Source organism: Zonotrichia albicollis, chromosome 15, assembly GCF_047830755.1.
Source record: "Zonotrichia albicollis isolate bZonAlb1 chromosome 15, bZonAlb1.hap1, whole genome shotgun sequence".
In the NCBI taxonomy this organism is placed as follows: Eukaryota; Metazoa; Chordata; class Aves; order Passeriformes; family Passerellidae; genus Zonotrichia; species Zonotrichia albicollis.
The window spans coordinates 5,929,089-5,954,952 of record NC_133833.1 but is presented as its reverse complement, the minus strand read 5'-3'; the positions used below and the strand labels follow the sequence as shown (position 1 = coordinate 5,954,952).

General features: G+C 43.9%; 1 protein-coding gene and 1 long non-coding RNA gene across 3 annotated transcripts in view; one reads left to right on the top strand and one right to left on the bottom strand.

Moving 5' to 3' along the window:
• LOC113458833 (uncharacterized) overlaps window positions 1–25,864 on the top strand; it is a 171,666-nt gene that overhangs the window by 139,780 nt on the left and 6,022 nt on the right. The window contains exons 6-7 of one of the 2 annotated variants that reach the window (XR_012582793.1): window positions 412–4,945; window positions 9,213–24,635. This is a non-coding gene — a long non-coding RNA (uncharacterized LOC113458833). Of the gene's footprint in view, window positions 1–411; window positions 8,151–9,212; window positions 24,636–25,864 lie in introns of both variants that reach the window. The other variant, XR_012582792.1, reaches the window with a different exon arrangement.
• Window positions 11,524–21,613, bottom strand: NMUR2 (neuromedin U receptor 2). Its single transcript, XM_005483687.4, has 5 exons — window positions 19,717–21,613; window positions 14,758–14,842; window positions 13,908–14,033; window positions 12,685–12,964; window positions 11,524–11,658 (listed from the first exon to the last, which is right to left on the bottom strand). Exons 1-4 carry the CDS (start codon window positions 20,434–20,436, stop codon window positions 12,705–12,707), a joined length of 1,191 nt encoding a protein of 396 aa, XP_005483744.2. The 5' UTR covers window positions 20,437–21,613; the 3' UTR covers window positions 11,524–11,658; window positions 12,685–12,704.

The window sequence follows — 25,864 nt, the reverse complement described above, 5'->3', positions numbered from 1 at the left end:
CAAACTCTCTTCACTGTTTTTTAATCTGAAAGTGGTGCTTGAATTATTTCACCTATTGTTCTGCAGCTCAGAGGTTCTATTATTGTTGATACCGTCTCCATCTGGTGAAGCATTAATGAAAAATGGAAACCAGCAGATATTTTTCTTTATGCATATTATTGGGCCTTTTTTCTGTCTTCACCTTTCCTTCTACTTCCCTTTCTTCTCTCTTCTTTCATCCTATTCTCATTTCAGTTCTTTAATAATTTCTTTTTTTTATATGATTTTTCTCTCTTTCCCTTTCCATTCTTCTCTCTGTTCCTCTGGGATTGTCTTTTTCTCCTCACTTTCCTCTGATTCTTTCACCATGTCTCACCTGTCAATGTTTTTTATTGGCTGCAACTCTCTTTTTGTTCTCTCTGTTGCTGACAGGATCTTTATGGTATATGAGCCTTGACCCCAACCTCTGAAGGAGGAATCAGACCTGGAGAAAAGTTCCTGCAATTCAAAGAAATAAAGTGGCAACTTCTGGGAGAAGAATGTTGAAACTCAAACCTGGATTTCCAGCCTGAGTGTCCATCAGGCCTTGATAACCAAGCTGCACCAGGAAGATGAGCAATAACTGCATTGCCATGTGCCAGGGACCAATGGGCAGAACACCCTGCAGGGGCCTCAGAAGGCTCCCAGCTTGCCTGGTATCCATGAATCCAAATGGAAAAGAGAAAATGGCAAATGACACTCAATCCCAAAGTGAGCCAAGCTGTCCTTGTACCCAGAGAAACAACTGACAGCTGACACAGGATGGGACCTGCAGGGATTTCTGCAGGAGCAAAGGCTCCTCTGGGGAAGATTAAAGCTCAGTGCAAACCCCAAGGTCACCTCTACATGAGCAGTGGGAAGGGAGCAGTGTAAAACTTGGGATCACCTGAGCTTGCTGGCATCCAGCAGGGTTGGGGTTTATTGCACTGGAGATTCCACAAAGCTTTCACCCACCAGGAGCTCTTGGCTCTGCAGAGTCTGATGGATATCCTGAAAAATTTTGGAGTGACATTTTGGAGGGTAGCTGGCAAAACACGAGCCAGCAAGACATCGTAGAAAGATGAATTCATAAGCAGAAAGTTTTAGAGAGGGTACTTGAGGATGAAAGAGTGGTTCCACCAACCTTCACCATTCATTTATTTAAATTTATGCTACAAAATGGACAGCAGAGGAAAGTCAAAACTTGCACTGATGATTTTTCATTCTCTTCCCCCCACTGCCCCTGATCTTTTATTTATGAAACTGGTCTGGGTGCACCTTTCAAATGACTTTTTTTGGCTTACTGTTTATTACGTCTTCATCAGCCTTGAAATGGCAGCTGCAGGCAGCTTGATAAATGGATGGAAAAGCTGCTTCTGCCAGAGTCAAACTAACAAAAACCCCTCAGCATCCATAAGGCTTTTTGTTTTAGCATTTCTAAAACAAGCACTATTTCCCTCAAAGCATCACTGAAGAGTGATGCTCCAGTAGCCCTGAGTGTTTCAACAAAGGGATTTTTTAATCCAGTGATGCCCAGGGCAGAAGTTCCTCACTGGGTCATGGACAGGACTCAGCCTGCAGCTCTGGAGAGCAAGGGCAGAGAAAGAGAGAGAGAGACAGGGGGAGAGAGAGAGAGATGTGGTCTTAGGAAGGCTGAGAAAATCACTCCAAAATGTGCTGGGCAGATCAATGGAGTAAATGAGGCAAAATGTATGAAGTTGGGTCCTGCTCACAGAGACTTGCAGCTTTCATGCAGCTATTTTTTACCCAGATACTTTCTGAACTCTTCATTTCCTCCCAATCCTTCTTTAAATATGAACAGCTCAATACATCCCTGCTTCAAACCTTTTGTCCTTAGCACATTTATATTCCACAGCTGGCCCAGCCTGGCAGTAAACAAGGGTTTAGCTACTGTGGCTTATTGACAGTGGTGAATGGTTCAGTCCCATCTGTGAAGGTATAAAATACCCACAAGAAAATAAATACCCCATAAGAAAGTGGTAAGGAACCATCCAGGTGAAAACCTGTCATGTTATCTGCTGCAGCTTACAGCACAAATGTTGCAGCAAAGAAGGGAGACAGGGGAAATCCACCACCACAAAAACCAACCAACCAACCAACCAACCAACCAACCAACCAACCAACCAACCAACCAACCAATAACATTAAAAAAAAAAAAAAAAAAAAAAAAAACAAAAAAAACCAAGAAACCTGAAAGGAATGAAAACATGGGGCTTGTGAGAGGAAGGAAGAGCTCTAGTGGTGAATACTGCAGGCAGAATGACAGAGGCTTGTGCTCTGTTCCTCACTAAGGTTGTTTGAGCTCTGCATGCAAGGAAAGAATGTGAATCTCCCCTGGCCTGAGCTGTTGGTGTGGAATTTGCCACTGTGGATCACCCTGACAGCAGGGCTCCCCACTCCTGACACACTTTTCAGAGAGGTGGCAGCACTGCAAGGACACCTGATGGGCTCTGCCAAAGTTAATAATCTTATTTCCTTTCTCCTTACCATTGCCTGCCTGGGTTCTGACTGTCCCTGACTGTCTCTGGCTGACTGTCTCTGACTCTCTTTGGCTATTCTGGCTGTCCCTGGCTGTCTGTGTCACCCAGGAGCTGCCAAGGTCCTGGCTGCTTAGGGACACATCTTCCCAGCAGTGATTCCAGTGCCATGGCCACTCTGTGAGTTTTCTTTCCTAATTATGGGGAGCCACTATCACTGAGTTATTGCAGTCACCCAACCCTGTCTCTTTTTTCCTGTCTGCTGCAGTCCCTCTTGAGAGCTGCCTGGATTCAGGGAGAGTTTTGCTGTTCCTTGAGGCAGGAGGTGAGTGTGTGACAGAGGGATGGATGCTGCTTTTCACTCCCTGGAAAGATGTGGCTGCCCAAGGCCAGGCAGGTAGGAATGATAATGGCAATAAGGAGGTATCTGGACCCTGTGATTCTCTGGTTATTTAGAATGCATAATTGCAGTTTGTTTAACACCAAAGGATACCCGATCATTCACAGGAAAGAAGCCAGTGGTGGGGATCAATATTTCTATTGCTCTGCTGGAAAAACAGCAGAAAAGGAATGGCTCTTTAATGATTACAGCAGAGCAGAAGAAGTCTGTGCTTAAGGCTGTTTGTAGCAGGGGCCAGCAGAGGGTTTGTGCAGTGCTGGCTCTCATTTCAGACTTGAGATTCAGTGAATGAGTGTGGGTGATGGACCCTGCACTCCAGATGTGGCTTGGCTGGAGACAGGGCAGAGAACAGCTCTGCCATCCTTGATCCAGAGAGAAAAATTAACTCACCCTGAAGATAAAATAAGGAACAGTAACTTGAGTATATCTCAGCTGAGCATTTCAGCCTCCATTTTCTGCTCAGACCATACTGATGAATATTTTTTCTGCAGGCATAAGAGTTACCAAGAGCTGACTTCACTTGGCACAGCCAGAGCTGGGTTTGCTCTGGCACCTGTGGGATGCTGTAGCAGAAGCACAATCTGTTTTACCCAAGTGTTTAGCTGAAAGTTTTTGTTTCCAATTAAATATTTGTTGAGCCCTTCTTGGAGAGTCTTGCAGAAGGAGTAGGAGGAAGTGACTCTCCAAATGGGATTCTGTGTAGGAATTCTTTATTATAGGCACTGACAAGGAATATGGCTCAGAATTAGCTATAACTGAGCTTGTACTTGTTTTTGTCATTAATCAATATCCTGATTTCTCATCCAGAGCTTGCAACTTGTATTTAATTATTCTGCCATGCCCTGTGAAACAAAAGACTGAGAATTGTCCCAAAATGAGAGTATTTTCTAAGTCGGTTTGGATGAGGTGGCCAAGCCTGGCTCACCATCTGTGTTTGCACTGTCCTGAGCAGCAGCCTGGGCTGACTGAACATGTGTGAATCTTGTGCTGAACATATCCAACAGACCACTGAGTAGTTTTGAGAGAAAAAAGAAATGAAGGATCTCTACATCATAAATCAACACTGGGGGAGCTGGGACAGGTTTTCTCTTTGGGTGTCCAGAAATGCAGGCTCGGCTCCCAAGGCAATCAGGGCACCCCAGTGCTCAGTCCCACAGGTTTGCCTGGCACAAGACTGACCTCCAGTGGCACTGACTAGTGTGGTTGGGCTGTGAATCTGGGGAAGATGTGTGCAAATGCTCTTTAAAGGCCACACGTTCAGTTTTCAGGGCAGATATTTGCTCCTTGCCTTCTTCAGACCTTTCCATCATAAGCACAGATGTTGGGGACAGTCACATGCTGAGCTGGTGAAGTGGGAAATTCTGAAAATGTTCTCATGAAATAGGAAGGAGATATCCTACCTATGGCTTCTCTCCCTGCATGTGTTGAGAAAGAAAGGGGTAAAAGAGAATGGGAAGAAGCTGAAACTTTTGGGGCAGAGTGAATTTCACTGTGCAAATGAAATTCTTCCGTCTGTGTTTGAGTTACTTAATCCCAGGACAGTGCATGATTTGCAGCTCTACCTCTGCAGGGTGAGGGGGAAACTCATCCCAATTTAGCCTGTGGTTCAATTCCCAGGGTGGCAAGCTGCTGGCAAGTGCTGAATGAGGAGGAACCACCTGCATCATCACTCAGGCTTTCCTTCCTTTCCAGAAATCAACCACGCATTCCTCTTTTAATGGTGGAATTACAGCTCTCTGATTCCTCTAAAATTGACACAGAGCCTTACATTTTCTATTGCTGGTGGGAGTTTGGTTCTCCCTATGTCTTTGCAGAGGGTCTCTGTGTTTCATGTGTCCTCCACACAGTTTTATTGGTGGCTCTCTCTGACAACACTTCCCTCACTGTGTGCATACAGATCTCTCCTCATCCTTAGTGCAGCACCTTAGTGCACTTTCTGCTAGTGAGGACTCACTTGGTGGATTTTTGGAAGAGGTGTCCTGGCTGGATGATACCTACTGGAGCTCCAACAGAAGGAAGAAGATGTTTCCTGTGCCAGTGGAGAACTTCTGTGAGTGGTAGGACACAGCAATGCAGAATGCTTATTAATCTGTGAGCAGGTGAGGAACCCACCAGCTGCTAGAGAGAGGTCCTGGTGCTGATTTCCACATGAAACCTGGCATCACAGAGTAAAGACAGGATAAGGTATGAGGGGCTGCCCTGGATCTAGTTCCGCTGCATTTTTATCTCTATGTTCAAGAGGAGAGCTGCCTTTGGTGTGTGACTTTTGGGCACCCAGGGCTGCATTAACCAAGAGAGATATTTGACATTCCACCTGTGTAGGTAATCAAAGGTCATCCTGGACTAAGTACATCTGGTATTCAGACTCAGAAAAGCTCAGATTTAGCTCAGATTTGTACTCAGGACAGATTCCAATCACAGACTTTGAACTGAGGCACTTGTCCCCTGTCAGAATCTGGAAAGGGGAGGTGGAAAGGTCACAGTGCCCTTGGCCCTGACCAAGAGAAGCATTCACCTGGGGATTTCTGCTGATGTCTGTTGTGGGGCTCAGGGGTTGGAGTGAACCTGGACAGGCTGCAGAATGGAGAGATGAAATGCCTCACTGAAAAGGAACAGCAGGAGCTGGGAGAGGTCTCTGGAGGGAGCAGGGCAGGCACAGCTGAGCTGCCTTTCCCAAAGCCTGCTTAGCATAGGCCAAGGCCCTCATTTACTGTTGACTGCAGGGATGTTTTACAAGTGCCCCTTCTGGTTCAGAGAGATATGAAATCTGTCTGTAATTAAGTTAATTTGGAGTTGAACATGGGCAAAGATAATGAGGTGGAAATAACAAAAGAAGAAAGATGGGAAGGTGTTGCTAAGGAACAGGTCTTTTGCATTAGATCCTCTCCCTTCCCCAGTGAAATAAAACCATTTTTAGGATCTTTATGGCTGAGTGATGGGGCAGGCAGAGCACAGGCATGGAAATGACTGCTAGATCAAGAGTTCAGAATAATAAAGGAGATAAGAGGAGGGGAGTGACTTGGAGAATTGAGAAAGGCAGGAAGGATCACAGCTGTGGCCAGCACAGTTCAGTGCCAGAGCTTTGGGCTCAGCAGAGGGGTGTCCTGTGCCTGACTCACCCCTTGTTTGAGGGAATTCCCAGTGCCCTGGCCCTCCACTGCAAGTGCTCTGAGATATGGACACAAGGACAGGCCACCACCACTTATCAAGATCCAGGTCTTGCTTATCAAAGATCAGAAACAGCCCTGCCCAAAGCACAAGGCTTTGAACTTCTCCAGTGCTTGACCCTGCTGAGAATTCCCACTGGAGTCAAGCATCAGTGTGAAGGCTTAAGATTGCTTCTCCTTGGCTTTTAGAAATATAATATGTTCAAGCCAGAAGGAGAATGGAAGAGAGGTCCACAGAAAGGACCAGAATATTTAACAGCCAGCAAAGCATAAGCAAATAGACAAGTCATTATCAATGAGTTTGTTTGAATTTGACAGAGCTTTCCTGCAAACATGGGGGAGGCAAGGGGGGCAAAGAATTCCCCACCAGTGTGAGCTGTAATAAAGGACCTGCTGTTTTCTGATTCTCACTCTCTGTGAAAATTGAAAAGGTTAGCCAGGTAATTGAAATCGGGACTGGAATACAAATAACAGTGTGAGAACCCTACAGCTGGAAAATAAAGTTGCAGGGAAAAGATTCAGTCCTCAGTGGAATTTCTTAGCAGCAAAAAGACTGGATGGATGAGGGGAAAGAGATGATTTTCAATATACCTGCTCCTCTTGGAAGAGCAGACAGGGAATGAAATGAGACCTGAAGGAACCAGGCTGAGATGAACACTTATATGAGTGTTCCTTGCTGTTAATGCAAGAGACACACAAAAACTGGGCTGTGCTGAGGCTGAATCATGTCTGGCAGTCCTTGCTGCCTCTTGGAGGAGTGCAGTGGGTGTGCTGGGATTTGCTAGGCTGACATGTGAGCTCCAGCCTTGGGACTATTTAGTGTTATAGGCACAGAAAGCCAGCTCCACATGACTCAGCCCCTCATCTTGGGACTGGGATCCATAACCAAAGCAGATTTATCTGGGCCAGTGTCAACTGCTGTTCGTCTTTGTTATATGCAGGAGCACAAACTGGTTTGCATCATTTTAAGCTAAGAGCTTGCTGTGTCTCAGTTCCAGTGCTGCTGAAATGGAAATTTATGCCTGCTCTGTTTCTGTGGTTTGTTTTTCTGTGGAAGCAGGTAACCTGAGCTGGGAGGAAACTGTGCTGCAGGGCTTAGGGGAAGCTGAGTTTTGTGGTGCTAACCAGGCTTGTTCACGCTCAAAAAACCCCTTTTTCATGCAGGATTTCCCTAACACCAAGCCAGCTAACAAACCCCAGGCTGTACCTGGCTAAATAAACATGGTTAAAGATACCTCCAGGTTCCTGTGTTAATGCTTTGTTTCCTTCCTCACAGTCTGGTGAGTTTCTCTGTTTCCCAAAACTCTGACTCTTTTAAACTGGGATTCTTGTACTTTTTTGCTGCAGTTGCTCTGTGCTGCCCAACCCACCTGCACTGCAGTCAACAGCAGCACGAAAAAAACCTTCTTTTTGGAGACTTTCCATTGAGTCCAGGCAGCTGTTTGGCTCTGGCAGGACAGATCTCTTCCCTGCCCTTGTCATCTCCAAAGGAGTAAAGGAAAGAAAACTGCAAGGTTGCAAACAAATGCTGCAAATGGTACAGTGCTAGAGCTTTGTTGGAATTTCTCTGCCTTTGGAGGCAGCAACCCCAGAGCAATGAACAAAGGGGTAGGTGAGCCCCTGAGGGTGCTCTCCTCCCTCTGTTTAGTGGTGATTTAGCTGTGAGCCATTTGCTTTGCTCATTTGGAGCACGATTTTCCTACTGAGTCATTTCTGAGAGAGTCTCTCGGGTTCTGGAGAAATGAAACAAATTGGAAGGGTCTGATAAACACACCTGCTCTGCAACAAAGAGCTCACAGCGCTCCAAGGTGACTTGTGCCTGGCTGTGTTTTTCAGCTGCAGAAGTTATGCATAAAAACTACCTGTAAAGCACCTAAAGTAGATGACTGAAGTAGGTCAGATAAATTGGTTTAAGCACAGCTTTTTGCCCCTCTCATTTGACTGCAAAAAGGAATACAGTTTTCCTCTGATGGAGATCGTGTTGTACACGTCTGAGTCAAAGGGTTTTCTGGAAGACCCACATCTAGCCAAAAAACCAAACAAAATCCTGTTCCTCTGGGAAGGATCCACTGCATTTCATAAAATAATGTAAGCTGGGGATGCAAGAAAAAAGTTATTTGGGATTTTACAATTAGAAAATCAGTCTTTTATTCATGAATTAGCTATCCTAGTGGCAAGAAAATTACTCCATCAGCTCCCATACACCTAAAATTAATATTTCTTTAAAAATTAAGTGGATTTAAGTTAATTTGCTTTTAAAACATCAGACACAGCTTTTCAGGGTTTCAAGAAGTCTAGATGATAAAAGAAAGTCTTCTTCTACTGGTAGCAAATGAGCTTAGCTCTGTCTGGGTATGACCAAGGCAGGCTATTGATTACCCAGAATGTAAATGGAAAGAAATGTTGAGGAAAATCAACAACCCTTGACTCTCCTGGAGAGGTTCTTACATTATGGTCCATTTTGTATGTGTCAAATTTCTTTTTCAGAGTCAGGGAATCATGCACAAGATGTTCACTGTCTTTTGGTGCATGGTGACCTGCCCTAACAACCTCAGAAGTGTGTTTTTCCCAGGAGAGGAAACCTGCAGGGCCCAGATTTGGCAATTTTCTGCAGTTTCTTTGGGAACTCTTTTAACCCCCAGCTCACTCTGAAGGACATTTGCCATCATTGCATTGACTTGGATCAAATTCTAAACTCAAATTTTAATCCTTGCAACAGCTTGTTTGATTTCTTGTTCATTCTGCTTTCATTATCATAATTCTCCTTACATTAATATCTATTTGATATGGAAATGCCACAGCTCAGCAATTTGCTAGTTTGTAGAAGAAGAAACCTCAGTGGGGAAAATATTAGCAAGTGTCATAACGAAGGCAAAGAAAATGAGACAAATGTGGGAAAACAGAGAGGGAAAGCAGGCCTGGCTGTTCCAGAGGCTGGGAAGGAGAAATTTCTGCTTTGGGACCCTCTCCTTGCTGTGACAAGAGAGTTTTGTGCTGCCCAGTTTGTAACCTCCTCCCGTGTAGAAGCAGTTGTGCAAATTCTTGGTCACAAGGTCTATGGGGATTTGTCTGGTTTTGTGTAAATATAGCAAAAATATTATATATTTTATATATATACATATTTTATATATATATATAATTTTTTTTAAGGACTGTGATTTGGAATGAGCTCTTGGTGTCCTGCACCTGAACATTTGGGGAATGTCCATCTTCTGCCGCTCACATGGAATCAGAGGGAGAAACAAGAAGGATTTCTGGAGCATGGACCAGGCTTAGGTAGACAGAGTTTAGTATATTTATTTTCATGTTACAGATACAGATAACCATCTCTGCAACTGGAATGTACATTGAGTTTTACTGATAAGCTGTGGTTTAAACACTTCAAAACACAGTGATGTTCAAAAACTTTTCATATAAACTGAACTGAACCATCTTTTGCTGTTCAGGGTGGTTTTTCCAACTGAACCTGGTGTTAGATCTGAGCATCACTCACTGGCAACAACCACAATTCTTCTCCCCTTTGAGTCTTCCTTGTAGCACATTTCAGACTCTCCACGTTTTGTTCACAGTGCTGGAGCACTGCCCTGCTCTCCACACTTTCTGCTCACACATTTGCACATTTCCCAGAGGGAAACAGAAGCAGAGAAATAAATCAATAGACAGTTTCTGTCTCCAAAGTCACGCTTGATTTCAAATAAATACAGTTTTATCACACCAGACCACTCTGGGGGAAGGAGAGTTGTTCTCCATTTTGTGCAACAGGAGTTTTTCTCAGCCAGTTGCCAACATTTTTCAGCAGTTGGCTATGAAAGCTCCTTAATGTATAAATAAAGGAACAGCATCAGCTTTCATGACATCTCTATCCATCTTCCTGGTTTTTTCATCTTTGGATCCAGCTTTCAAAATGCAGGAGGTAAATATCAGAGCAGAGTGATAAATAACTCCAGCACTGACCTTTTGGGGAGAAAAGCCTCCAGTGGGCATTGACTACACTGAGGGAAAAAGTGAATTAAATATTTTCTAGAGATCCTCTCTCAGGAGTGAGGGGTACCAAGCTGTGCAGTCACAGGGAACTTAACTTGAAATCTACAGTTAGTCTGCATTTTTTCACTGCATTTATTTTATTTTTCAGCAGAATTCAGAGGAGTTTTGACATGTCCCTCCCAATAAGACTTTCACAGAAGGTTTGGTTTCGTGCAAGACTAAATGTTTTCAGCTTTGATTTTGGTATCTGGCCAAAAAAGCTTAGTTGTTTTTGCTTTTGCATATCACCGCTTTTGGCTGACAACAAATTAAATGTGATAAATCAAATGTGATAAAAGCTGATTTTAGGACAAGAAAATAAGCTAATTCAGGTGATTTCATGATGATTTGCTTTTCACTACTTCTCTTTGAAAATTATTCCATCCATGCACTTTCCTCCCACCTCTGCTTGCCCTTCCTCACAAGACCCTTTTGAATTCCCTTGGGACAAAACCATGGCCACTTTGCTTAAGATCACAGGAAATCTTCACCCCACAGTATTTCTCTGCAGGTTTCTGTGCTCATCTGCAAGTCAAGGGATGCATTTCCCAACGCTGGGCTCTGCAGCTGAAGGTTGGGATTGTCCCATGAGGACAGGAGAGAGGGCATCCCTCGAGGGTCTCTCACTCATGGATGGCTCTCTCTGCACCAGCACAAGGTGCTGTCTCACCCTAAGTGCATAAAAGGCATTGAAGGAGCCACAAAAGCTGGCAGAGGAATGGCTGGGTGTGTGACTGTGACTCCTCACCCCTTTGGCTGGTGTCTGGGGCAGATGTCACACAGCTGGGACAGGGAAGAAAATCCCCAAGATTCTGTGAGGGATCTGCACAAGGGAGGCACAGGTGAGGGAGGAAATCCAGCACAGGCACTGCCCAGGTGGGATCACAGAGCTTGGAGCAATGCACAGGCAGGAGAACAGGGACCTGGGCAGCCAGGCACCACTGCCATGGGCTGCCCAGAGGGAAAACACGCTGTAATCTCTGGCAGAGGGAAAAATAAAGCAAAATTTCTGCTTAGAAATGTCACTGGTAAAATGCAAGTGTCCACTTGGGGGTGGCAAAGCATTTCAGCTGTGTCTTGAGGGAGCAGGAATGGCCTTTTCTCTGCAGGGCTTGTGTGTGGCTCTTCCCCTCTCCAAGGCTTGTTTCTCAAAACTGCAGGTTGTATAAAGAGTCTGAAAATATTCCCCTTATGCTTGAGGAAAAGGGGATTCTTCTTCAGCTGCCATGAGTCTCCCACCTTGGAGTCCCACAGTGAGAATCAAACAGGAAACTTTGGGGCAAACAAGGAAAGAGACAAAGTGGTAATCAGGAGCACAATCCCTTCCTCCTTGGTAGGAAATGTCATCTGGATCCCCTGTGACCAGACTGGAAAACGTCTTTATGCATGCAGTGTATCATCCTTCAGGAGCTGATGCTGTTATTTGCTGTGATAACTCTGTGTTCCCTGGCTGTGGAAGTGACTGCCAGTCCCTGGTGACACTCCTGGGATGATTCCCTGTGGCAGTGCCAGCCTGAGCCCAGCCTGGGGACAAACCCAGCCCTGTGTCAGGAGGCACACGGGAGGCATTTCCCTGAAACACAATGAACAGGCTTTGAAATGTGTGAGACAGGGCTTTACAAAATCTCTATCACATAATGAACCCTCCCTTGGCAAAATTCTATATGTTCCTGTCCCTGCAGTCAGGAATTTGTCACTCGGATATGGGTGTACTGCCTTCAGGATCTGTTAGCACCACGGGGATGCAGGAAAGTTTTTCAGACCTTGTATTGTGCTTTGTGGCAAAAACTGAATTAGTACATGCAATATCACTGTAAAATTCCTCTTTTTTTCCCATATATGTAAGGTTTGTCCCAATTCCCTCTGTGATGGGTTCTGTCCAGACTCCTTGCTGGTGATTGCTGATCCATGTGGATCTCTGATTTCTGCAATCCACCTGGTGTGGGAGCAGTGAAGTCTGCTGAAGCACAACCACAGGGCTTCACATAAATATCTGAAGTTGAAGTAATGATAAGAAGCTCAGAAAGCAGAAGTTTGCTTTACATTTATTTTACAGTTGTTGGCTCCCTGGTTCATAGCTGTTGCTGGTAGCTGGTGTTGATCAGCCCAGCTCTGAGCTGCTCTCATTCTTGCCTGTTTGCTGATGTTGGCAGCAGAGGTTTGCAACAGCCATACCTCAAAATGTTGTGGCAGAGGGAAGTGGGACTGGCTTGCCTAAAGCTAGAAGTGGGGAGAGAAGGCTTATGCAGAAAATTGTCCTGTTTTGAAGTAAGTAAAATCTGATGTTTTGGTTGCTGCACAAGAAGCCATTTGGTAAGATTGGCTAAACTGATTCTCTCTCCTGTGCTGGCAGTGTTAGGAGTGTCTCTCACCTTTCACAGCAGCTCTTTGCTGGCACAGCTTGCAGTGAGCAAACTCTCATTTCCAGCCCTCCCATTAGCCTGGGGGCAGCACAGTGCTTCCCTAACATATCCTAAATAGAGCTTCCTCCTTCCTTCATTCAGTGGGACACCTCCTGAGCAATTCTTGCTGAAATCACTCTTTTAGGAAGTTTTCTTCTGCTTTAGTTTCTCAATTTTCTTAACCTTTTCTCTCTCACCTGGATCACAACACAGGAAGTCACAGGCCAGTGGAGAGCTGAGAGCTGCTGACAGATGTCCTGTGAGTGCCAGGGAGGCTTGAGTTTTCTGCAGAGTCCATGAGATTGTGATCCTCAACCACAAACGTGCTCTTCTGGGATGAAATCTTGCAGGGGGGATGTTTGGGGGCACAGTGCTTGCAGCAAGGAGCAATCACACTGAGGAAAGCCATCCTGAAGCGCTGGGACAGCAGGTTGTAAATGATGGGGTTGGTGGCAGAGCTCAGGTAGAAGAAAACACCTGAGAGAACAAGGGTGGGGGGAAGAGAGAAACACTTATTTGTGTGTGAAATGATCTCAGAAGAGGAAAATCTCTTTATTGCCTGTACAGCTCCACTAAGCTTGGATGCAAGGGTGGAGACAGCAGCAGTGGAGCTCTGCTGCCTCCCTGGCCCAGGCAAGGTATGTCTCACCAAGATTAGCTCAGCTTTCACTGCGGTGAAAGGAAAGTGGGAGAGATTGTGCATTGGAGCTCGGGCTCTCCAGCTGTTCAGGAACCAGCTCTCTCCTGAGCTGCCCTGACCTGCCTCCAGCACTGCCCTCATCCCCTCAGCAGCATTTGCACAGCTGGTGCCCCATCAAAGCTGTCAGAAGATAACTTCCAGCCAGGGGAAGCTAATTTTCTACAGCTCACCAGGACAATGGCACAAGATTGGATTTGTCTGAGCTGCCTAATGGCCACATTCAGAGTTTTCCCATGGCAGACTGAAAATAAAATTCCTCTTTGAAAAGCCCTTCATTTTATGGTTGGCAGGGCCACAAACATTTGGTTTCTTCACCCAGTGCTGAGCAGTATGTAAGGCTCTTGCATTTGGTAAGATTTCCTATTTGCTCCTGTATACTTCTTAAAAGCAGCTGAATGACAGCAGCCTTTACTTCTGAACATTCCCAAGAGTTAAAAGCAGCTAGTAATGATGCATGATATCCTTTTTTTTTCCTTTTTTTTTTTTTTTTTTTTTTGTGAATTTGGCTACATGTCCAGATCTTGAAAGCTGCAGAAACCTGCCTGCAGTTTTTATTCAGGCACATTTCTCATCACTGCCCACCAAACCTCAAGAAGGTTTTCCACACAAGTCTCACATCCCTACAAAATAAATGACCACACATTCCAAGTAAAACCACTCAAAAAATACCTTTCCCCCCCGCCCCCCAGTCCCTGTGCAAGTGGAAGAAGAAAGCTTTACCTGACACCACGTGGATTAAGTTGAAGGTATTGGCCAAGGGCTCAGTCCATTCCACCACAAAGCTGAAGAAAAGTCTGTCTATGTGGAATGGAGCCCAGCAGATGGCAAAAACTATCACAAGGACAACTGATGTGGAGAAAGGGGAGAAGGAAAACAGGTCAGAAATGGGAGGATATTGTTCACCAGCCTGCACAGGGCAGAGAGATCATAAAGCTGGATGGGAGACTTTGTATATAAATTATATTAATGGTTTCAAAATTTTGCCATCCTTTCTGTCTTACCATTACCAACTAAAAGAACAATCTTTCCACTAATTTCTGTATTGGATGATCCAATGCATGCACACAGGGTGGCTTTCAAACACAGCAGGTAACAGCCAGGCAATGTTGGGGTATATATGGAGGCCAAACCCATTCCAGGCTCAGAAAACCAGGCTAGCTCCAAAGTAGAGTTTGGTGTAATGCAAAACAGATGTACATTCTTAAAAATGTACAAGATAGAGTATTTGGGCTCTGAAAAAAGGGGATCCTCCCTGAAGGGCTGCAAGAACTGGTTTAGAGGGAAGGATGTTGGAGAATTGCCATGCAAGAATCTGCCATGAAGGTTTCCTCCCCTCCTCTTGTGCTGGGAAGGAAAATTTGCTTTCTGAGCAAATTTTTTCCTACTCTTTTGGTAGTTACCCCGGATGCTTCACTCCTGCAAGTTCAGATACAACAGAAAAAGTCTTTTTGTTTAATATGACAGCTACTCATCTCATAACTCTTGTATCCAATGGACTTGCTCAATACCCTGCAGGGTCTGGTCACGCTCTGCTCATGGTAAATAAAGCACAGAAGGACTCACTACTTACACAGCATCTTGGTGACTGATCTCCTGGATGGCCTCTGAACATTCACAGCCATTTCCTCCACTTCCAAAGATTCATCTCCTCTCAACTGGCAAAAGGAGGAAAACCAAAGGACAGCTTAGGCACGAGACCACATCCACATCAGACACAGACTGTTTGATATTTTGATAGTTGTGGTTTGAGAAAGCAAAATTCAGTGAGGCCACTCGGGACTCACTGAAAAAAAAAAATCTGTATTTAAATTTCAGTTTTTGTCTAGAAAAACATGGAAGCTTTAGGTTCAAAACAATCTGCAGATTACAGCAAATTTGTATTTCAATTCCCCACTTACCTTTTCTCAATGAGTCAATATTTTGCTCACAGTTTATGTTCCATTTCAACAGTGGCATTAGGCATTATTTTCTCTTCCAGCAAAATATTTTCCTAAAAGTGTTCCCCACAATTAAGCACAAACCAATGATCCAAAAAATACCCAGAGAGGCCTGAGTACAACACAGCTGTAATCATTGGAAAAAATCCTGTGGAATTCAAGGGAGTTTGTTTCATGTCCTGAGTGTTGGTAGTAGTTGATATTCAACCCATCTAATGAACAAACCCCAGAAACTCTGCCTTGCAGATGGGCAGGGTGCATGATACACACAGATTTAGCCACACACTGCTCCGGTACAACAAGGAGAGGTTTTTCTCCCGCAGTTTTTCCTGGACTTCAAAAAAAAGGGGCAATATATTAAAAAAAAAAATAATAGGAATAATATATAAATAAATATAATAGAAATAACAAATACATATATAAATATATAAATATATAAATAAATATAACATAGATAATATATAAAGAACAATAATCTGATCATCCCTGAAATCCATCCCCAGTATGTTTATGATGAGAAGACTTGCTGCTTTGGTGATGAAAAGGTCAAGTTTACGTAAACAGGGCAATTGGTTTGAATAACAAAGAAATCATATCTGGCAATATCAAATCATATTTGGTCCCAGCTTCCTGCAGTGGGAACTCCTGATTAGCCAACAGCTTTGTCTGTTTCTAAGTAGAGAAACTGGAACCAAAACTTAGAGACAATATCAGGAATGAGGGAAAAGATAGAAATCTTTTTTTTTACAAATCTCTGGATTTGTGAAAGCCTTGTGAAGACATGCTAGCTGTGCTGTTTGCTTTTGCCTTTATACTGTGGCTTTGCTTTCTGATTAATAATACTTTTCTGTAAGGATGATGAAATGAGCCCTTCTGTCAATGTTCTCTTTATTCTATTTATAAAAGGAAAAAGCATATACATGGAATTATAGTCAAGTGCAGTGCAATTCAGCCTCTCATATTTTACATTATTCCCCTTGTAACTTTCAGTCATAGCCACAGTTGCTTAAGGAAAAGACTCAGCTGATTTGTAACACATCCAATGATGAATGATCAGATTTATTAAAACCCATGGATTCCCTTCAGTGGTTTCAGTCTCAACAGTAATCTATTCCAGGCATATTCCAAAGCCTCAGAGAGTACAGTGTGCTGATGCTGTAATAAACCAGAGACACATGTATCTTTATTTTTCCCCTTCCTCCTGTCATTTTGATGGTGCTGTAAGGCTCCTCTTCACCTCAAGTGATGAAGGTGTAACAGGTAAGAACAACTCAGCAGCTGCAGTTTAATGAAACAATGAAACATTACAAACAGGGAGGGGAAAAATAAATAAATGAGTCCACGGCAAAGGTTGTAACTTGAGTTAATGGCAATGGTTTGAGAGGGGTAGAACCCTAGCCAAGGTACTTTTACATCACTGTGATGTATGAGGCTGTGTAGGTTTGAGATGAATGCTACTCTTCCACTGCAAGTGACTGGAGCAATAAGCTGAAAATTGGATTTCTCCCCCCACCAGATCTTTATTAGCTACACCCCAGAAATCGAAAGGCTGAGTGAAATTAAGGTCTCACCTATCCCCAGACAAATATAGTAAGGCCACTCTGCAAAATGACTGTTTTCTGTAATCTGCAAAAGAGGAACAGTTTTCTGTAAACTCCTTGGCCTGTCTGACACTAGTGGTGATCAAAGTTTCTCTCCAGTTGATGGAAAAATTGATATTTAAACGCCACAAGGCTTCTGCTAAAAATTTTTTCAGAGGTTTGGCTGAAGCAGTTGCTGCTGAGCTGCAGCCTTGGTGTGCCCTCAGCTCACCCCATGGCAAAGGAGAGCCAGACACTGGGACAAGGACTGCTGAACCACCTCCATGGAAAGGGACAGCTCTGGAAGGGCTGTGCTGAGCTCTGCAGAAATTAGCCAAAGTCCACAGACGATTCTGGGTGTTTAACAGCTGGGCATTTAGGGGGAGAAATAGATTTTGAGGATGAAAGCTGGACCAGATGTGCATTGGCAAGAATAAGTTGTCTTGCTTCGAAGACAGCTAAAGTTTTCACTATATCCTTACTATTAATTATTATTATTATTATTATTTATTGGGATGAGAGGCTAAGAGAAAAGTTGGAATCTTGGGAGAAGAATCATCCAGCTTAAGCTGTCAGAAACCCTTGTTAAGTACAGTATGACTTTTAGACAAGCAGTGATCAGCACCTACACTTGTGTCCTTTTAGGAATCAGTTTGAAAGAAATGTGCAGGGATCTTGCACTGAATCCTGCTGCAATGCAGACTTTTCCCCAAGCACTCCCATCCCATCTCACTCAGTGTCCCAGGGATGAACTTCCATATTGCTCAGTGTTCTCATCTCATCCCTCTCCTCTCCCTCCTCAGCTCTCTGGCTGTGGGTTGCATCCAGCAGCTCAACAGCCAGACTGGGTTTGAAGAGCCTGGATGATTTAGGGATTTATCCTAAAGGTGTCTGTGATAGGAACTCAATGACAGAGGCAGCAGGAAGCTTCCCCAGTCAGGCCTAATGAGTTTACAGTGCAATGAGCAGTGTCCTCTTTTTTATTCTGATGCTTGACTGATCAATTGACCGTAACATTGCAATATTAAACCACCAAGCCTTCAAAACTATACCCAAATAGATAATGAGGTAATCAACCATTTCCCAGTGAAAAAGGCAAATGTATTTTTACATTTTTGAGGGGATTAAGTGATAAATTAGCTCAGGTACCCTATGACCCATGTTTGCTGCCTTCTCACAGCTGCTTGGCAGGTGCCCTGTCCCCATCTCCATTGCATCCTGAGACTGTCCAGCACTGGCAGAGCTTGAGGGAGAAAATGGTGAAGAAATGCCCTTTCTACAAAGCCTGAATATGAAAAGGTCACGTCTCTGTTTGCTGAATTTGAGCTGTTGTACAACCTTTGGATCAACCCTGAGCTTTTCCACTGCATTCTGTGAGTGATACATGGCACTCAGAGACTGCAGGGTGCTGCTGAAGCCTCATGAATTTCCTCGTCTGTGAGTAGATAAAAAGTATCTCCTCTTGGAAAATTACATATATTCATCATTATTCTATCACTTCTGCTGAAGAAATGAAATCATCTTGCCCAGTGCAGCTTGGAGATAATGCAGATCTAGCCAGGATGGATCCTGTTAAAATTTGGAAGTCAGAGCTGGATATACAGAAAAATAGAGGCACAAACAGTGAACATGACTGTCTTTAGGAAAGACAGCTTGAACAAAAGTGTGAATTTCCAGAAGTCCTGGGGGATGAGCCCTCATCTGGTACTGAGCTTCTCTTCTGGGATGGGGTATAGGAATATCTGCTACTGCAAATAGAAGTTATTGCAACCTTCAAGTCTTCCTTCTATAAATTCAGGGATCTCTCTTTTTCTCTTTGTAACAACTCTATTTTCATCACTTTTTATTCCCTTCAGGTCTAATTTTACAAAATATTAATTGATGCAATGTAAAGGATCCTTCAAGAGCCTCCAGAGATCTGGGATAGTTTAACCCATTCACTGCCTCGAGGATCTGCTCGTAGCTGTGGATTTCTGGCAGATAATCTGTATTTTTTCACTGGGTAAGTAAAAATTGCTTCTGTATAATTTCAGGTGACAGTAAATATCAGCCAGCACAACAAAATTATATATACACCAGCAGAGATTTGGTTGAGTTTACTGCATGTTATTTAATAAGTTCATTTGCTTCCTTTTCTTGATATGGGATCAGATCTTTGTAAACTCTAAGTTACAGTCAGTGTGATAAAATGGGATTTATATTGTATAAATGTCTGTAACTTATGAGAAGAAAGTGGTCATCAAGTCACTGTGACTAGCAGTGCATCTCAGTCTTGTGCTTAAAAGGTAGTTTTATAACACTGTGATCCTGATTGTTTTGTCCACACATTTACATGATGGATACTTGTCAAAAGTAGTCCAAATTTTTCAAGAGAGAATGAATATAAGCTCTAAGGTAGCCTGGTGAAACAAGGCTGTAGTTATATGAAGAAATGATTGCTGAATTTTCTAGCTGCAGCAATAAGGTAAGATTTCAGATTATGAGCTTTGTGAATTTTAACAAGTGAATATTACCATCAGCTCCAGGGAAAGAAAAGAAGAAAGTAATGCAATGGAAATTCTACAGTCACAAGGAAAGGGAAAATAAACAGTACACAAGATTCAATCACTAGCCATCTTCTTTTTATTCTTTTCACATTTTCCTTTTGGTCCATTTCTTTCTAGTCCCTACTGCAAAGGTGTAAATATCTGAGAGGCTGGAATCAATCTATAGACTTGGGTGTTTCATTAACATTCAGATGTGAGCACCAGTGATGGTAAGTTTTCATAAGAAGATTGGGGTAAATTAGCTATCTTAATAGCTAATAGCTATCCTTATTTCAGAACAGGCTTGCACCAGAGAAGAAGTTGGATCTACTATTTCCAGAGGTTTGAGAAACACTTTAGCTGTTTTGGGGGGGAAAACATGGGCAACAAAAAAAGGTGCAAAAATCTCACTCAGAAGCCACATATAGCCACAAACACACAAGAATGAGCCAAGCCAACACTGAGCACAGCTCGGAGCAGGACTTACTCTTAGCCCCATCAGATAGTACAGCACACTTATCACCCCCATGGGCAGCACGTAGAAGAGCAGCGAGGTGACCTGCACGATGCAGTTGTAGATCCACAGGGGCACCACCACGGTGCAGGTGGCGGAGCCGGGCACCAGGGTGCCGTTGGGGAAGCGCTGCAGGGCGATGCCGTGGGTGCCCGTGTTGGGCAGGGCACAGAGCACCGAGAGCAGCCACAGGCCCAGGATGGTGGCGCGGGCGCGGCGGCGCGTGGCGGCCAGCTTGGCGCGCAGCGGGTGCAGCACGGCCACGTAGCGCTCCACGCTCAGCGCCGTCACGCTCAGGATGGAGGCCAGGCACACGGTCTCCAGCAGGGCCGTCTTCAGGTAGCAGCCCACGGGCCCCAGCAGGAAGGGGTAGTTGCTCCACATCTCGTACACTTCCAAGGGCATCCCGAAAAGCAGCACCAGCAGGTCTGAGACCGCCAGGCTGAACAGGTAGTAGTTGGTCGGCGTCTTCATGTTGCGGTGCTTGAGGATGACGAGGCAAACCAAGAAGTTGCCCACCACCCCCACGATGAAGATCACCGAGTACACCAAAGCCATGGGCAGGAACAGGTGGCTCCGTCTGGGCCCGCACAGGAAGGTTAAATAATCCTCAGTGCTGTTTAAGTACCCCCTGAGGCGTTCTTCATGTAGAACAAGGTGGTTTAACCAGGAGAAATTACTGACCCAGGCCATCGCTGGATGTGCTGAAATGCCTCACAGCTGAGGTTTGCTGTCCTTTCTGTTTCTCTGTGCAAGTTTGCTCACTTTTGGCAGAGACAGGAGGAGGGGGGTAGCTGCCTTGCCACCCCTGGCAGCACAGAGCCACCGAGGATGTGAATGAGTGTGTTTGCCTGGCTCTGGGTAAGGTTTTGCTGCTCAACAGCTGTTCCCCTGCCAGAGCCCCTCAGCCAGAAAGCCCCTCCTTTGCCACATATTCATTGGCTCGCTAAGTGCGTTAGATTATAGTGTACGGAAAGAGGTTCCAGCCACTTGCATCAGCTCCCGGGGCTGATGCACGCACAGAGTCACAAAAGTGGGAATTAGGGAGCTGCGAGTCTGAAATGCGGGATACAAAACCAGATGCAGGTTATTTGTTTATGGCAGAGGGTGGGGAAGCAGACCAGAAACACCCCCAAAACTCAGTCCAAAAAGCTTTTACAAAATTATAATGGTGCTGCATCCTAGTTATGAGCCACAAGCAAAATGCAGCAAAACAAAAGATTCTGGCATGATTTTGTTCAAATCTCTGCTGATTTTTTATTTTCTGTTGTGTGTGGCAGCAAGTACTTGGAGACAGAGTTTGATCAGTAGAAAGCCAAATGGTTTCTGTAGCCATTTCTGTGGAATTATAAGGCTTCAGCCTTTTTTTAACCACTACAATTGTTTTTCTCATGAGATCTCACTAAAGATTTTAATTGCAATTCTTATTGACATAAAAATATTTTCTCACTTCCCAAATATGCTGGAATTTGATCCTATATTCTTAGAGAGCCTTGTTTTGGGAATATTTCTGTACAGCATATTATTCCATATTTATTGCCTATGGGGCATAAACTTCTATAAAATCTTATTTCTTCATGAATGACAAACATCCTGCAAACACGCTTTCTGAGCCAAAAAATAAGTGTCTCCTGCAAGCACCACAGCTTTACCAAAATAGATCATTTAGCTCTGTATGAATGCTTGATTCCTTCCTGAATTTCTGTAAAAGAGAAAATGTCCCAAGTCTGTAGATACAATTTTCTAAAATTCAGAAAACGTTCAGCTGTTTGGAATTGAAGAGGTGCAAGGTCTGAGGGCTAATTTATGGGATTTTTGTCAGCTTGGTTGTGTGATTTCTCTGCCCAGAGCCTCTCGTTAGCTCTCACTTCTGAGTACCTGCCCAGTCCCCTCCTTGAAGCCATGTAAACCTTTTACATCCCTGACATCCTCTGGCAAGGAGCTCCTCGAATCTGCTATTTGTATGTGTATCTCTTTTCTCTGCTTGACCCTTTAGCTTGACCTCTCAAGGAAAAAAATGATTGTTCCAATAAGCGCAGACTGCCTCCAAAATAGCAGCAGTGCGTGAGGGACCAAGGGTTGGTGCCTTTGAGGCACATTCGAAATGTGGAGCCTAGGAATCACTGAGCAATCATTTAAAATGTGAAAGACATGGAAGGTACCACAACAATCATACTAAAAGGCAGAAGCAAGTCTCTTGTGATGACTTTCAGACCTGCTGAAATTATCCCACACATAAACTGCATCAGAAGGACCCAACCCATTTATTTCCAGCATTGCACAGAGGTATTTCATTCAGCAGATCGAAAAGTTTTACTGGATTATTGAATAGCAAATGTGCCCTTTTGACCCATTGCTCCTTTCATTAAGGATTCATTTTATGGCTATTCCCTGCATTTTAACAATGTTAAATTTGATCTTGATCTGCTGCTGATGTAAGAGCAGAGGAATCATTAGTTGGGTTCCTGGCTGACACCAGGATTAACTCTTTCAGAGCACAGCAGAAGACAAGTATTTGAAAATTTGTGCAGGACTAAACATTTTCTGTACCTCTGCTTCACTTACAATTTTTTTTTGGTTTTGTTTTATTTATGCCTTTTGTTTTGTTTTGTTTTGTTTTTCCCACATAATTTCTTAATACTTAGTTTCTTTCCATTTCTCCTTTTTCTTCCCCTGGTAAATTCCATCATTCCGCTCCACACTGCAGCATACCTGAGGTGAGTAAATCCTTCTGAAGTAGCTACCAAATTGGCTTCATTTTTCTTCTTGCACATTAACCTCTGTAAAGAAACTGAAGTGAAAGATTGAGTCTGTTCAGCTTGAACCCAGTCTTACAGAAAAGGAAACCAGAGAGGTTTGAGTCATTTACTAAAAAGCCAGAAGGGCAGCAGCACCCACTGTGATCTCTGTGAGAGGAAAGCAATGGGCTGTGCAAACTCATCAGGTCAGCTCAAAGTGTGGATGTGCCAGACCCACCTGAGCCTGCTTCCACTTGTTTTCAATCCTTTCTGATCCTGCTGAGCTCGGATGCTGAAAGCCTGTAAGAATAGAAGCAGAAGAAAACCAGATAACCAATGGACCAATGTTGCTATGACCACGACTGTGTTGCAGATGGAGAGGACAAAGAGAGTGGAAAATATATTTCAGTTTATTTCTCAAAGCTTTATTTGTGTTCTATATCACATCTGTCTCAATAAAGATAGAAGAATGTATCCAACCAAAGACTTGCTCTGGCTCTATATGAATGGAAATATTTTATTTTTACAACTGAGACAGAAAATAAAAACAGATTTTTCCTTATGAAAGTGATATTAAAGCATTTGGTATTTTTCTTTATAAAGCAAACCTCATTGGTACTTGCTTTTATACACTGGAAGGAAGAGGGTGTGCTGCATGCTGGCCTTGGGATTGTGCAGCTTTATACAATAGCAATGTAATGAATGTAATGTAATATTTCCATTAATGTAGTGTAATATTGTCAACATTAACCCAGACAAGATTTTTTGGCAGTATGCAGGAGTCACAGGAGGCACTGGCCATGTCCTCAAAATGTTTCCCTTTGCCAATGGAATGTGCTGCAGCACATCCCTGGGTTCCACTGTGAACAGCAAAGTGCACACTTAAGGAGGGCTGAATTCAAGCACTCCATGTTTGTCAAAGCCCCTGTAAGGGCACCATTAACTACTTCATATGAGTACCTGGTGAGTAATTGCGAAATGGGAAAATTTGGCACATTAATCAAAAGAGGCAGAGGACAGTGGAAGTTATCCAAAGTATAGAAAATGGATAAATGCTTCACTGGCTCCACTGACAGGGGTGTACATTGAGCTATGAGCCATTTTGATGGACTCTTCTGAACATAGGTTTATCTCAGAATGGAGACTTGCATTCATGCAAAACAAGTTGGTTTTGGATATTTTTACCTATGTAGTGAGACAAGGAGATTTCAGCATCATATCCTCTGGTTGTGGACCTGGAAGTAACAGAACTGTGAGAACTCCCTGGTGTGCCACACAGATCAATTCAGTGCAATCCTGCACTGACATGTCCACTTGGCACCCAGGACTGGAGCTGGCATCTCTCGGAAGAGCTGCAGGGCATTTTGCTCAGAGTTTCCAGGGAAATGCTGCACTTCTTACTGTGCACACACCCTCAGGAAGTCATCCTGCTTCACTGGAAGGGCTTGGGGAGGCGCTGAGTTTGCCAGAATTCTTGGTGAGAAGGTCCAATATTTTTATCTTCAGCAGGTGAAGCTTGGAAACTTGGCTTTTTTCTCATTTCTAATTTCCTTTTGCAGATTCAGCTGTTGTTTCAGGGGTTTCTCCCCTGCAGTTTGAGGATACTGAAGGCAGGAAAAAAGCCTTTAGGGGTTCTGTGTCAGGGAGCTGCTCTCCAGCCTGTGTGAGCCTGAGTTCCCTGCTCCTTTCATGGAGCTTTCCTGAGCTGCCCTTGGGCCACACAAAGTTCTGAGTTGCAGATTCAAACTCCCTGTTTTAATCCTTGGAGGACTTGGCAGAACTTGGTTTCTGTCCCAGAGGAATGCAAAGAAGAGGATGCAAATAAGAAGGTGCAGAGCTAGAAAACAGAAATGTTAAGTTATACTACATTGAAGATATTAACACAATTTCCTAGAAAAATACAGTCCCCATTCCCCTTATAAATTCCTGAGCTATAATTATAGCTCATGGATTTGACTTTTTTCTCTGAAAGGCCTGTTTGAAATGTTCCCTACAGTAGCTGGAATGTAAATCCTTGTTTTCCCAAGTACCTTCAGTATAAAATTCAACATGCCACTAACTACATTGGTACATTCTGTGCATTTTCTCTTCCTCAAGGCTGGAGGATGCATCACAACAAAAGCTGGATCTGCAGTAGCCTTTCCACGCCTCATTGTAAGTCATTTTGCAATTACTTTGGCTCTTCACAGAGAGCTTTTCCATGGCTGTGCATGACATCTGAAGTCCCCAGGATATCAATCAACACACATAAGAAGTGGATTTCATGACTACAGTATAAAATACCAATAAGAGCCCCTCTTTGCCTGGAGCAGCTGGCATCCTACACAGGCAGTGCAGACACAGGCCACTTCAGGGGTGGAACACATTTTGACTAACTTTAGTCATTAAAACCAGCAAATGAGTCTTCACAGATTTTTCAGGCTCCTGCTTTAGTCAATAATGGAAAGAGGAACCTCCAGCAGGGCTTTCTCCTAAGCCACAGCACAAGGTGAGACACATGACATGGAATAGTTTAATTTTTCTCACTGTCTGCAGAGGGGAAATGGGTAATAACTTTAACAGCAGGCTTATTAAACAGAGATGAATATATACCTCAGTTTTGTACAATCTTTTCCATCCCCTTCCCATCAGGCTTTAGAGGGAGATTTCATTTTTGAGAAGATGTTTAGGACAGCTGAAAACAGGGCCAGAGAGGCAGCCAGCAGGTCCAGGGCGAGAACAGAGAGTGCTAAAATCACTCCCTACTCCTCTCTTACCCAGTGGGGTGGTCCCTATTGACACATTTTCAACAATGGATTGCTCTGTTGGTGTTGACTCCAGAAATTACTGGGAATTATGTATTTTGTTTTTAGAAAGCCTTTTGTGTGTTGTGTCTGTGTCTGTGTGTGTGTTCATGCTTTGAAGAGACAGTGGGTGACAGCCAGGGATGTGGTTCAGACTTGATGTTCAGGAAAACAGCAAAAAGAGCTGAAAAAGAACCCTGATACAGAAAATCTTGTGATACTGAATGTGTCCATCATGTCTTGGTTTATGTGGAGGAAGAGGAAAGGATTGTCATGAGAGAAAATGTCACAAGCGGGGTACAGGATGAGTCAGGTTGTTTGAGTCAGGAGGGGGTCTGGTGCTGCAGGACTCAGATTTACGTGGGAAGGATCAGATGATTCAGCACCTCTCTGTGGCTCTCTGCACCCGTTCCAGTTTCCACACTCCCCTGCATCTCTTCCTCTCCTTGTGCTGGATGTTTCTCAGGAGACCTCGACTCACTTGGTTGTCTGACCCAAAACAGGCTTAACTTCCCCGACACAGCAGAGATATTTTTTCAACTCACATCCATTTGGCTTCTGTCCCTCACTGGGGGTTCAGGCAGGGATTTTCCTCCAATG